The sequence below is a fragment of the Bos mutus genome, chromosome 15 (assembly GCF_027580195.1).
Source record: "Bos mutus isolate GX-2022 chromosome 15, NWIPB_WYAK_1.1, whole genome shotgun sequence".
NCBI lineage: Eukaryota > Metazoa > Chordata > Mammalia > Artiodactyla > Bovidae > Bos > Bos mutus.
The window spans coordinates 64,211,530-64,225,062 of NC_091631.1; the positions used below are offsets into that span (position 1 = coordinate 64,211,530).

At 48.2% G+C, this 13,533-nt stretch overlaps 1 protein-coding gene across 6 annotated transcripts in view; it reads left to right on the top strand.

Moving 5' to 3' along the window:
- The window catches only part of AMOTL1 (angiomotin like 1), a 199,678-nt gene that overhangs the window by 74,067 nt on the left and 112,078 nt on the right, over nt 1-13,533 (top strand). The window contains exon 1 of one of the 6 annotated variants that reach the window (XM_070384291.1): nt 2,536-2,813. The exons of 3 other annotated variants lie outside the window; for them this stretch is intronic. In XM_070384291.1, coding sequence (XP_070240392.1) covers nt 2,765-2,813 — 49 coding nt within the window. In that variant the 5' untranslated portion in view covers nt 2,536-2,764. Of the gene's footprint in view, nt 1-2,535; nt 2,814-13,533 lie in introns of those variants that run through there. 2 more of the 6 variants (XM_070384292.1, XM_070384293.1) reach the window with 2 other exon arrangements.

Genomic DNA, 13,533 nt, shown 5'->3' on the forward strand with positions numbered 1-13,533 from the left:
CATCTCTTTTTCTCTATAATTCTGTTCTTGACTTCTCAGCTAAGGCCCTTGTGCCTTATTTCCTCTACAGAAAGCCCTTCAACATCTCTCTCAAACCAGTTTTCCCTCTCAGTTCTTCTTCTTCTTCCATCCTTGGTCCATCCATTGGATTAATTGGTTTATAAGTCTTCCAAGAATGATCCATTCTTTCTATGATCCAGCCACAAAATCCGAGTTAACTTGATTACTTTGTTCTTTCTCCCAGGATAGCTGTCCAGTCAATGAAAAGAATAAAATGTTGCTTCAAAGATTTGGTTATCTTCCCTGTATTTGGTATCTTCAAAGATTTGGTATCTCTCTTCCTTTCTATCTCCTTTGCCCAACCTCATGTGTCATTGTTTTCTGCAGCTATTTCCCCGATGGGCTTCCTATCACCAGGGCTATTGGAGTGTTGCTTGAAATAATAGCAAATGTGTGTTGAGCACTTATGTGCATTGTGCTATTTTATATTTACTAATTTATTCAGTCCCTACAACCACCTCGTGAGGTTTGATGCTATTTCCCTCATCTTGCAAAAGAAGAAACTGAGGTTTTAGCAAAGTTAGGTGACTTGCCCAAGTGTCCACAGATAGAGTGGTGGAACTGTGACTCGCCAATCCATTTAGGTTTCATTCCAGTGGATACTTTTAAACTATTAAATTCTGCTGTCTCTCGGGATATAGTGATATTGAATCATGGGCAATTAATACATTTTAGTTTCCTTCCTACTTTCCCTCCTTTTTCTATACATCATTCTCCCTCAGCCTACGTTAGTCACTCAGTCATGACTGACTCTTTGTGACCCCATGGACTGCAGCCCACCAGGCTCCTCTGTCCATGGGATTCTCCAGGCCAAGGATACTGGAGTGGGTTGCCAGTCCCTTCTCCAGAGGATCTTCTTGACCCAGGGATCGAACCCAGTCTCTTGCACTGCAGGCAGATTCTTTATCATCTGAACCACCAAGAAGCTTGATTTGAAGAAGCCCCAGGCGAAGCTAAATCCCTACAATGCCAGTGGCTCTGAGCTCCAGAACCCTTCAAGGCTCTCCTTTCTCCTGCATGTACTCGGTCCTCTCAGTTTTTCCGAGTATCTTCAGTGCTTTCCTGCTCTGTGGTGGCATATTTTGTTATTTTAAATAAATAAATCCCTGAAGGGCTGGTTAGCTGCTGCTGCTTTTGTTTCTTTTGTGTGTTATCAAGTACTAGGGTATCAAACTCTAAATGTGATAGGTATTTGGTAAATAATTGTTATATATTATTGCACCTTGATGCTTTTGAACTGTGGTGTTGGAAAAGACTCTTGAGAGTCCCTTGGACTGCAATCCTAAAGGAAATCAGTCTTGAATATTCATTGGAAGGACTGATGCTGAAGCTGAATCTCCAATACTTTGGCTACCTGACGCGAAGAACTGACTCACTGGAAAAGACCCTGATGCTGGGAAAGATGGAAGGCGGAAGAAGGGGACAACAGAGGATGAGATGATTGGTTGGCATCACTGACTCGATGGACATGAGTTTGAGCAAGCTCCAGAAGTTGGTGATGGACAGGGAAGCCTGGCATGCTGCAATCCATGGGGGTCACAAAGTGTCAGACAGGATTTCGTGACTGAACAACAACAAATCTTGAGAGCAGAGGTTCCTGAACCATTAGGGATGTATGAGGAGAACAGACTGGAATCAGAAGGGCACACCACCCACTAGGATTGAGTGGAGGGGTAAAACTGCTGGTGGATTGCTTAGCTCATTGCCTCAGTCCAGGCAGGAATCCCTGAAAGAACCCTGGTCTAGAGAGGAGCACAAGGTGAGAGATTTGGAATGCCCTGACTCTCCTCCGCTGAGCAGCAGAGCCAGCTCCTGGGAACTAGGGAGAAATGTTACAAGATGTGGGTGAGTTTCAGGCCCCCAGATCAAGGCTCCAGAGATGCATTAATTGGATATGCAGGAGCGATTGAGGATGTTATATTCGATATAGCCTGATTTAAGACGTGAGGCAGAATCAGCAGCCTTTTCCCAGAGTTCCTTTCTTTGCCTCCACTCCTAGAGGGGTTATGACCACCAGTTGTAGGCTCTCGGGTTGTAGAATCTGTTTTGGCCCTTATGCTTGTCAACGGAGACCATCGCAGCGGCTGGTCGCCCAATCCCAGTGCGTGGTAGAAGCCCTGGAGACCAGGGCAATGCAGAGAGAAAACTCTGGCCACTTTTCATCTGAAAATGCTTCTTAAGAAGAAAAAAAAAGACTCCTACAGAGACCTCATCTGGACTTTGAGGGCAGATCGGGAAAACGACTTCGGCCGGAGTTGGTCTGGTGGGGAGGAAGAGAAAGTCGCAGGAAGGAGACCGAACCGAGAGAGGCCGTTGCCCTCCTCATTCCGGGGCGGACACTCGAGCTGGAGCCCAGGGAGGTGGCAGCAGGCGGTCTCTGGGGCCTGGGGAGGGGCGGCTAGCGGGTGAGGGCGGGCTCTAGGGCCCAGCGGCCGGGCGCCCGGCGGGGGTGGAGTGTAGGGTTACGCGGACCAGCCCGGACCACCCTCCCCGGGCGGCGGCGCGGGCGCCAGGGCGCTCTAGGACCCAGAGGCGGCGCTGGGATTTGGGGCTGGAGGGGAAGCCCCGGGCTGGTCTCCGCTTCCCTTGTGAATGGGGGCGATCGCCGGGCGCCGCTTCCGCAGGCTGCCCCCACGCCGTGCCCAGCGCGCTGCCCGGCGGCCGCCGTCCCCAGCCGCGGAGCTGAGCTGGCCATGATCGCCTCATGCGGAGGGCAAAGTTGCGCCGGGGAACTTGTGAGTCTGCGGTGAGAGGTAACCAGTCCCCGCTCGGGGTGCAGGGAGGGGCGCCCCCGAGTCTCCAGCGCCGAGGACCCAGCCGATCGATGTTCTCCGCCCCCAACCACTCCGGGCCGGGGGAGCGGTGGGGAGAGCTCCTTTCCCGGGGGGCTCCGGGCTGAGGTCGGCCGGGCTTCGGAGCGACTTGGGCAGCCTTTTTTTCGGCCCCGGGGACCGAGAGTGCCCGCCACCGGAATCTTGATCCCCCTTACCTAGATTACTTAAAAAAAAAAAAATTAAAACTACGTTTCCGCGCCACTCTGCAGGCCCCAGACTGGGAGTCGTTTGGCCGTCGCGGCCCGGGACCCGGGGTGCAGAAGCGCCCCAGCCGTGGGGCGGGCCTTTAACGGAGGGGCGCTGCCATATGGCCGCGCTCCGCACCACCCGCCCGCGCGCGGGTCCCCGGCGGCGGAGGGAAGCGGTGGCCGGCGGCCGCTTCCCGGCGCGCGAGACAAAGGCGCTCACGCCCGCCCGCCCGACACGCGGGGACCTTCCTACGGCCCCAAACTCTCGGCCCTGGAGGGTGGGGGCGGCGAAGGGACGCCCCAGCCTCGGATCGCCTTCTCCGATTGCTGCTTCTTTGTTCTCTGCGGACAAGTTTCTTTGGCCGAAACTGGGGAGTTAGATCCCTTTCTCTCCCTTGCTGTTACTGATGCTTCAAAAGCATCTGTTTTCGGGGTGGGGGAAACATTAAACTTTCCAAGTGGCACTGGCCTTTCTTGGAATGGGACTTCCGTGGCAGGAGGGAGATTGGCACTTCGGTTGATGACAGCTGGGCAGAGCCGGGCCCCCGGGCTGGGCCAGGGGCCGGACGTGCCCCGTGGGCAGCCGAGCTGGAGGGCCGGGCGGCCGAACCGACGAGCTGCTGGCACACACCCATCTCCAGGACCCCCGCCGTGGCGACCTTTCCAGGTTTCCCCCTTAGGAGCTCCGGCTGAGAACCCGGCTGGCGGCCCGCAGCTCCCGCTCCTCGCCACGCCCTGCCCTCTAGTATCTTGATTGATGGCTGTAAAGACTTTACATTTTTGTTCCAAGGGTTTTTGCATCTTTGATTTCGGTGTTGGTTTACTGTCCCCAGGTGGCACGTGCTTTGGAAAATGCCCGGCTGGTGTGTGGATCACCTGGACTGGGGCTTCAGTAGACGTGGTCCTGATGATGGGCCGGCCTCGGAGACTTGGCGGTTGGGACAGAACACTTTTTGCTCTCGGTCCCTCCTCAATTCCTTTGCCCTGTCCTGTTGGAGTGTGGACATGGTTGCCGGCTTCCTTCTTCCGAGGCGTGTTAGGAGGATCGAGTTTTTGTTCCATCCCTGGGTTGGGAAGATCCGCTGGAGAAGGAAATGGCAACCCACTCTAGTGTTCTGGCCTGAAAAACCTCATGGGCAGAGGAGCTTAGGGGGCTACAGTCCACACGGTCGGAAGGAGTCACTGACTCGACAACTAAACACACACACACAACAGGCACTGGAGGTAGGGAGCCAGTCACCCTTTATGATCCCCAAAGATGCTTTGGACCACCCCAAACAATAAGGGTACTTGCTATAAGCAAATACAACCAGAATAGAGGGCTTATTCATAGCTCCTATTCCAAAAAATGTCCTTCCTTTTCGGGAAGTGAAAAGCCTGGACTTGAAATGTTGAACAGTCATTCCTCTCTCTGCTTCCAAAACTGGCCAGTGTGTCCCTGCCAGGCTGACTGAAGATTTCCCCTGACTGCCCACCTCTCCTGGACCCCACAGCTCTCCTTGGACATCTAACATGGTAGGGGGTGGGGTCTCTCTAGATTGCAAGTTCTTGAAGCATCTAGACCAGTGTGACGTTTATCTCCCAGGACCGGGCTCAGATCATCATAGTGCATCTATTATAACGCTTTTTATGGAAGCAATGTGGTCACAGTACTTCACACATTTTGAGCTGTTCTGCAGGGGAGCAGAGGATTGGAAACCACTGATTTGATCAGAATAAAAAGGAGTAGGGCATAGAGGAGAAGGCTTTAGAGCCGCCTGCCTCTACTCCCTAGTGGGGTGTGGGTGGATGCTTAGTTTTTGGATGGATATACTTGCTTTGGTGAGGTACATTTTTTCAAGATAAATGAAGAAATCCTTGTGAACTCTATAAGTAGGATAGGATGAGAGAAGGCACTCTTAAAAAAAAAAAATTATATTTTGACTTAGGTGGGGAGGCAGTCTTAATTGTGGCCCTGGGATATAGTTCCCTGACCAGGGACGTAACTCAGGTCCCAGGTTTTGAGATCAGAGTCTTAGCCACTCTAGCACCAGGGAAGTCCTGAGAAGGTGCTCTTAAATCCACTTCCCTCTCCCTTCTTTTTAAAATGTGCACAAGTCTTGGTGTTTTGCTTCGGTGCAGATGGTGGAGGGTGAAGAATACTAATGTACAGAAGGACATGTGGAGATCAAAGCACTTAAAAATACATCTTTTCATGGAAGCTAATGGAGGACTTTGAGTTTAAATGAAATTTTAAATTGCTGTCCTTAAGAAAAGCACAGGAATGCAGAAATGTGAGTGATTTTATGGGAAGGCACTCTGCTGATTAGACTTGAGAGTGTCTGCCCTTGACTGGTTTGTCTGGAAGGCTTCTGTGTAGAGAACTCTGCTTTTTTTTTTTTTCGATGTCTACCCCTGTGGAGTAGTGTGGACCCAGTGCCTGGGGGAAACATGGCTGAACTAATTGAAATTAGATGGCAGTCTGGTTGGTGAGAGTTTTGTGGAAAAGTACAGCCCATGGGTACCAGTGCTGTGTTTCTTAATAATCTGTGAAAATGCTTTGAAAATGATGAAGTATTGTGTGACATAAAGCTTTTCAAAGAAAAAAAAATAATGAATGACTTAGGAAAGGAGGGGATTGCTAGTGAAAATTGTAAAAATCTGATTTTCCAGGCCAGTAAATGAAAAAGGAAGTAACTTTGTAAGACCTGTTAATAGTCCTGATAAGCAAAATTCTCACAAAGTAACATTCTCCTGGCAGGAACTGCACCCCCCTCACAACCCTTCACCACTTCCAAGTATCTGTCTGCATTTTAAATGGATGTAGAAACTTAGATCAGTAAATTCTCTAGTGTTTTGAATAATTTTTCTCCTCCTAGTTTTTCATTAATTTTGGTAGGTTCTTATGTCCCAGAATTCACTGGGCAGTGGAATACTTGAAAAGCAAGGGGTAGCTTGGAGGTCATGGAAGAGGACATATTTAATTATAAGGTTTGTTGGAAATAGTCTGGGGTTGTTGAGGTTTTTATTTGTTTGCTTAACAATTTTTTTTTTTAATTTATTTTGTTGGTTTGTTTTGTCTCGGAAGGAAGGCAGAATTTAAATCTTGGCCATCGTGGGTAGATCCACACAGGGCATTTTCTGAAAGAGAGCCTCGCCTGGGCTTGTGTGTTGGCACCACTTTCAGTTCTCCTCTGACTTGTGGGCTCTTGGCCTCCATCCTTGTGAAACTTTAGGGTCTGTTCATGCCAGGCTGTTAGGACCAGACTCCTGGATTCCCAAAGTGGCTCACACATCAGGCATCTTTCCTCCCTTTATTGGGGGATGAGGCAGTAGCTCCAACATATTAGGAAATGTATCCCCTTTATGCCTCTGGAGAACTGGGTTTAACTTAAAAAAAAAAAAATCAAGCCAGTGGGCCTACTTTGTGTGTTTAAATCTGTAATTGGGACTTCACTGGCCAGTCGTGCAGTTATGTACACTTCTTTTTTTGTTTGTTTTAAGTGAAATGCCTGTAATTCCGTTGTTTAACTTTTAGTTTTGAAATGATTGTAGCTTTATGGGAAGTTGAAAAATCGAAGAGAGGTCCCGTGTTCACTTCACTTCAGTCTCCCCCATTGGTAACATCTCACGTATCCCAGGGACGGGGGAGCCTGGTAGGCTGCCGTCTATCGGGTCACACAGAGTCGGACACGACTGAAGCGACTTAGCAGCAGCACGTAACCAGAGCATAGCAGCAGAACCAGTAAATAAACGTTGGTACAATCCAAACCATATTCAGACTTCACCAGTTTTACATGCGGACATTTGGGCGGAGCGCAGTGTAGTATCCTTCGTCTGTGTGGATTCCTGTAGCTACTTCCGCAGTCAAGATACAGAGCTGTTCTATCACCTCCCAGCTCTTTGCGCCACGCCTTTGTAGTCACGCCTCCCTTAGCCCCGCCCCATCTCTTAAACCTGGTAACTTGTGTGGTTTTTTGGGTGGCTCTTTGCCATCTGTAATTTTGAGAATATTACATACATAGCTTTATGCGGTATGTGGTCTTTTGAGATTAGCATTTTCACTCAGCATAACACCCTTGAGATCCACCCAAACCGTTGCATCATCACTGGTTCATTCCTTTTTATTGCTGAGTAATATTCTATGGTGTTGATATACCAGTTTGTTTAAGCATTTACCCACTAAAAGACACCCAGCTTGTTTTCAGTTTTTGGCTCTTACAGTTGAGGTTGCTGTGAACATTCATGTACAGGTTTTGATGAGGACAGAGTTTTCATTTCTCTAAGACAAATGCCTTGGATTGCGATTGCTGGGTTTTGGGTGGTAAGCATGTGTTTAGTTTTTTCTTTTTTAAAGAAATCATCAAACTTTCCCAGCATGGCTATACTCTTCCACATTCCCACCAGCCATGTGAGAGGTGCAGTTTTTCTGCGTCCACATCACCATTTGTTTATTATTTTAGTCTCCCAGTAAATGTTCTAGTCTCATCATGGTTTTGATTTGCATTCTCTAATGGCTGATGGTGAAATGTCTGCTCCTGTCTTGCCCATGTTCTAAGTGTATTTTATTTTATTTTTTTTGCTATTGAGCTTTGAGAATTCTTCATATAGTCCAGATATGAGTCCTTTGTCAGATTTGTGGCTTGTGTATATATTTTTTTCCAACATGTAGCCTGTCTTTTTGAACTTTTAACAGGATCATTTAGAGGACAAAATTTTTAAAAATTTTGCTAATATCCAGTTTATTGATTTTTTTTTTTTTTTTTTTGCTTTTATGAACTGTGCTTTTGGTGTCACATCTAAGAACATTTTGCCCAAGTTAATTTCCCAAAGATTTTCTGTTTTTTAAAAGTCTCATAGTTTTACGTCTTCAAATTGCAGTTCCCTTATACCCTCTTAATAATGTGTATGTCTTGCTATCCATGTTATCAACCATCTCTTAGGTATCGATTGTGTATTTTAGTGCTCTGGAAGCCCACTGGTGAATCAGATATAGTTCCCACTCTCCCAAGCTCACTATTGGCGCAGTGGTGTGCAGACATTCCCAGGTGTTACCGTCAGAATAGAGAAGAGCAAGGGAGAAGTATGTGGGAACCGAGAGAAGAGAAGCCTCAGGGAGTTCCCCTCTGATCAGGAAGGGCTTCCCTGGGCGTGTTGCCCGAGCATGGTGAGAAGGCAGTGGGTTCTTACTTCGATTTAGGTTTTGAGTATTTTACTGGCATGAATTCTTCCGTGTAAGTTACCCAGGTTCTTGAGCACGGGCTGAAAGACTCTGAGTAAACCGAGTGGTTGAGGACTCTTTTGAACAGCACGTGGCATACTAGCCTTTAAAAGGAAGTACTTAAAACTGAATAGCATAAAAAGTATGAGTAAGATTGAATAGATTTACAGTTAGAATATGTGTCAAAATGAAAAAAGCAGTAGTATTTTGGATTGTTTAGGTCGGATAGATCTGGTTTGCTTCTTGGCCTTGCCACCTCCCTGCTGTGTGAGCTCAGCGAATGTGACCTGTGCAGCCTCACAGAGACAGTGGAGACAGTCATAGTGCTCACCTGGGGGAGAAGGGTGCAGGTGAAATAAAATGATGCATATATAGTACTTAGCACAGTGCTGGGCACAGTCAATAAACGCCTATTATTATTTTAAAATAGCAGGAGATAAATGATTTGTTTTGTATATTCTCATTTCTTTCTCTGAGAAACTGGAATACCAGCTCTTAATCATCAAAGCTTAAAAAAAGCCATAGAAATTTGTCTTTTCACACTTGGGAACACAGTTGTGTACTAAATACTATTTATTCTAAAAATTATTTAAGTATAGTTGATTTACAATATTGTGTTAATTTATGCTGTACAGCAAAGTGATTTATGTATATATATATTCTTTTTCATATTTTTTCCATGATGCCTTATTACAAGATATTGAATATAGTTCCCTGGGCTATACAGTAAGACCTTGCTGTTTGCAAATATTTATTGAGATTAGAAGCTAGGATACTCTGTTCACAATCTAGTATTCCCTATAGAATATACCTTCCCCTGCTGCTGCTGCTGCTAAGTCGCTTCAGTCGTGTCTGACTCTGTGCGACCCCATAGACGGCAGCCCACCAGGCTCCCCCGTCCCTGGGATTCTCCAGGCAAGAATACTGGAGTGGGTTGCCATTCCCTTCTCCAATGCATGAAAGTGAAAAGTGAAAGTGAAGTCTCTCAGTCGTGTCCAACCCTCAGCGACCCCATGGACTGCAGTCTTCCAGGATCCTCCGGCCATGGGATTTTCCAGGCAAGAGTACTGGAGTGGGGTACCGTCGCCTTCTCTGTACCTTTCCTCTACTTCTAAACAAATTTCTTTTTTAGAATTTATGTAAAAAAATTTTTTTGGCTGCACTCGTGGCCGAGCACACAGGCTTAGTTGTCCCGCAGCATGTAGTTAGCTCCTAGACCAGGGATGGAACTTGCGTCCAGATTCTTATCCACTGGGCCAACAGGAAAACTCCTAAACCAAGATTTTCTGAGTAAAGAACAATTTCCTCTGTGCCCTGACCACAGGAGGTGTGTGCGGTCCCAAGCTAGTTCAGAGCTCGGTGGTGGTGTCACTAAGACACTAAGTCGTGTCTGACTTTTGCGACCCCATGGACTGAAGCCTGCCAGGCTCCTCTGTCCATGGGATTCTCCAGGCAAGAATACCGGAATGGGTTGCCATTTCCTTCTCCAGGGGATTTTCCTGACCTAGAGCTCAAACCTAGGTCTCCTGCATTGCAGGCAGATTCTTTTACCGACTGGACTGAGTCCTTTATTACCCGAAGTACAGTACATCAGGGCTGATGTCACCAGGACGTGTCTCAAACTTCACTCCCGGCAGCTCCCTTTGCTTTCCCTTGATGACCAGGTTGTTTATTTCCCAGAGGAAATGGCCTGGGCTTCAGATGTAGAATTGTGGCGCGGTGGTTCTCAAACGTGGGTGGACCTGGGAATCATCAGGAGGGCTTGTTTTAAGCCAGACTGCTGGGCCCCACTGGCTGTTTCTATTTCACCAGGGCTTGGAGAGGGCCTCAGAATTTGCACTTCAGACAGGTTTCCAGGGGCCACTGTTGCTGCTGGTTCTGGTTCGGGGACCACATTTTAAGAAGCACTATTTTAGGGCCAGCCTCCCCCAACCCCATAAATTAGCCTAGACTGGTGCTTTACTCTTTGGAACTGAGTCTGTTCCTGTTTAATAGTTGAGATTAACATCAGTTTGATTTCTGTGGCTCCTGGCTGATGTGCCTGATTGCATCCTCTAATCCCTCCTCCACGCCTTCCCCCTTCACCACCACAACTTTTCCATTGTCTTTTGACCTCTCACTCCTTGGAAGACATGTGAGGTTAGGGTACGTGGTGACCAAGTGCCGGCGACATTGCCTTGGCCAATTCACTTATGTAAAATAAATGTGTTACTAATGCTTATATCCTGATGTTAGGTGAGGCTTACCTGAGATAATGCATGTGAAAGGGCCACATAAGAGGTAAAGCATGGTGCAAAATTTATTTTTTATTATTTTGAGCGTCCTTGATTTCCCTTTGAAAGAGTATCCTAGGATTTTGGGGGTGGACTGATGCTGAGTCTCACTGCTGCTGAGGGCACCTGGTAAAGACAGCAGGGACATTGTAGAGTGGCTTCCTACAGTGGACCGTTTGGGCTCGGGTCTCTAAGGGCCTTCCGAGTTGTGATGTGTTGGAGGCACATTGATATATAATTGTCATGACCAGAGAAGAGTTCAGAGCTGGAAAAAAGCTGGAGCGGATGCTGCACTGTTAAGGAAGTTCACTTCCTCACAGTAGAGAAATAGAATTCCATGATTTTTTTTTTTTTCCTGGCAGCTTAACCTGGCCCCTGTGTTTTTTTTTTTTTTTTAAGTTCTAGATCTCCTCCGTCCACGGTAACCACTAGCCACATGTGGCCATCTAAAATTAATGAGCATTAAATGAAATTAAACCTTCAGTTTAGTTTAGCCACGATTCAGGTGCCTAAGAACCATTTCCAATCATCACAGCAAGTTCCACTGGCCAGTGCTATTCTAAAAAGATACTAACCCTGTTTGTCTGAAGGTAGCATCACTGGGCTTCTTATTGTGGGACCAGGACATGTTTCTGAGTGAAATGTACCACTCCTCCTTGGAGGTCTGGTGTGGACTGATGGGGAGAAAATACCACGGGGGATACTCCACTGTCAGCTTGAACCTCACTTTGCCACTTGGCGTTTCTGAGACTCTTTACTTGGAAGGTAGGTCAGTGAGGCATCTGGGAGTGGAGCTTACCAACTTAGCAGGCTGCTGTCAAGGGAGTGGGGTCTACTGTTTCTCGGGGGTATTCCTAGATTTGTTTGTGGGGTTCTTTCAGGAATCTGGTCCTTGAGAGAAACAAATGGAAGTGTCAGGGTGGGTTTAGCCCTGAGATGCCCCTCTCCTGGAGAGGGATTTAGCCCCAAGATGCCCCTCTCCTGGGGAGGGATTTAGCCCCAAGATGCCCCTCTCCTGGGGAGGGATTTAGCCCCGAGATGCCCCTCTCCTGGGGAGGGATTTAGCCCCAAGATGCCCCTCTCCTGGGGAGGGATTTAGCCCCAAGATGCCCCTCTCCTGGGGAGGGATTTAGCCCCAAGATGCCCCTCTCCTGGGGAGGGATTTAGCCCCAAGATGCCCCTCTCCTGGGGAGGGATTTAGCCCCGAGATGCCCCTCTCCTGGGGAGGATTTAGCCCAAGATGCCCCTCTCCTGGGGAGGGGATCAAGATGCCCCTTTCCTGGGGAGGGATTTAGCCCCAAGATGTCCCTCTCCTGGGGAGGGATTTAGCCCTGAGAAGCCCCTCTCCTCGGGAGGGATTTAGCCCTGAGATGCCCCTCTCCTGGGGAGGATTTAGCCCTGAGATGCCCCTCTCCTGGGGCGGAATTTAGCCCTGAGATGCCCCTCTCCTGGGGAGGGCTTTAGCCCTGAGATGCCCCTCTCCTAGGGAGGCCCGGCCGTCAGCTCCTCCACCTCGGGTCAGCTGCTTCTTCGCACCAGCCTGTGCCAGCGGGTGGCGGGCGGGGGGCTCGCTCATCTGGTTCAGGGCACCGGTTTGGACTTGCTTGGATGCCATTCCCCACTGCGTCATTCTCGCTGTTGCTGCCTTTGAAGGTGTTCCGCAGACTGTCCAGCGCTTCTCCTTCCTCACCTGCACCCGCTCAGTCACCAGGTGGGCCCCAGGAAGTCTCCTGGACCCATCCCCTTCCTTCACGTGTCCCCACCGACCCGCTGGCTGGACTCCTGTGACCTGGGCTCGTGTGGGAGCCACGCGATAGGCGCTCCCCTCTCTGCTGTCTCACACCTCTTCCGATGAGCCCTGTCCTCCCCACCACCCCTCTCAGAACAGGCAGAGCCAGACAAGGATGGCAGGTGTCCCGTCTTCATGCCTGCTCTGCCTCCTCAGTGTGAGGTGGGGCCCACACACGCCCCGTCGCCCTGCGCCTCCCTGCGTGCTGCTGGCATGTCCCTGCCAGCGGCCACTGCTCAGCTGTAAGGGCTGCTCTGGGAGGGGAGGCCCAGGCGTGGGGCCCTGGAGCAGGTGTGGGCCCGCCTGGCCCTTCCTCACAGGAGCCGTGCTCTGAAGGGCTCTGAGAACCAGGTTTCTCGTGAGTCAGTCTTTCTGTCTGGGCAGTCTGGGGAAAGGAGGGAATGTCATATTCTCTTGTTTCCTGAGGGATGGGCTCCTAGTATCATGGCCACCAAGTTGTTCATCCTGGTGATGGGGGAAAATTTGGTTGAAAGATGTGAGGGCAATTTATTCATTCATACGAACTCTTAATTTATAATCAACCCTTATTTTAGGATCGTAGGTTTGTTTTCAGTGCTTGATATTGCAGGCAGTACTTTACTAGCTTTGTGCTTATCTCTTTGCAAATGTGCTAATATATATCTAATATAAATTTCTAGAACGATAACCGCATATGAGTACATTTTGAATGTTAATGGATATAGCCAAGTTACCTTCCAGAGGTTCTGTTTTTTTCCATAAATTCTCCTCAAGTCAGTTTTGTTCAAATTTTACCACCTGATAAAGAAAAAAACTGTTATATTTTAAATTTTTATTTATTTATTATGAGTGGCATTTAGCATCCTTTTATACATTTATAAACTATTTGTATCTGTTTTCCTGAGAACTTTCTATTTATGTGAAACTTTTGCATGTTGATTTGCAAGATCTCCTTATACGTTGAAGGATGAGCCATTAATTGTCAAAGAAAAAGATGCGAGGGCAGACAAGAGGGCCTCTCTGGGGTCTTTTTTGAGGGACGGGTCAAGAAGGAGGAAAGGGTAGAAACAGAGACTAGGAAGTGTTCTTTTTCAGAATTACGGAACCTTGTGGATGCAGTAGACATCTGTTTGTGTGTTAAACTCCCTGCAGAACACACCTAAGTCCACTCTAGTTTCTGAAAAAAGAAGTGGTCTAATGTTCCTTTGAC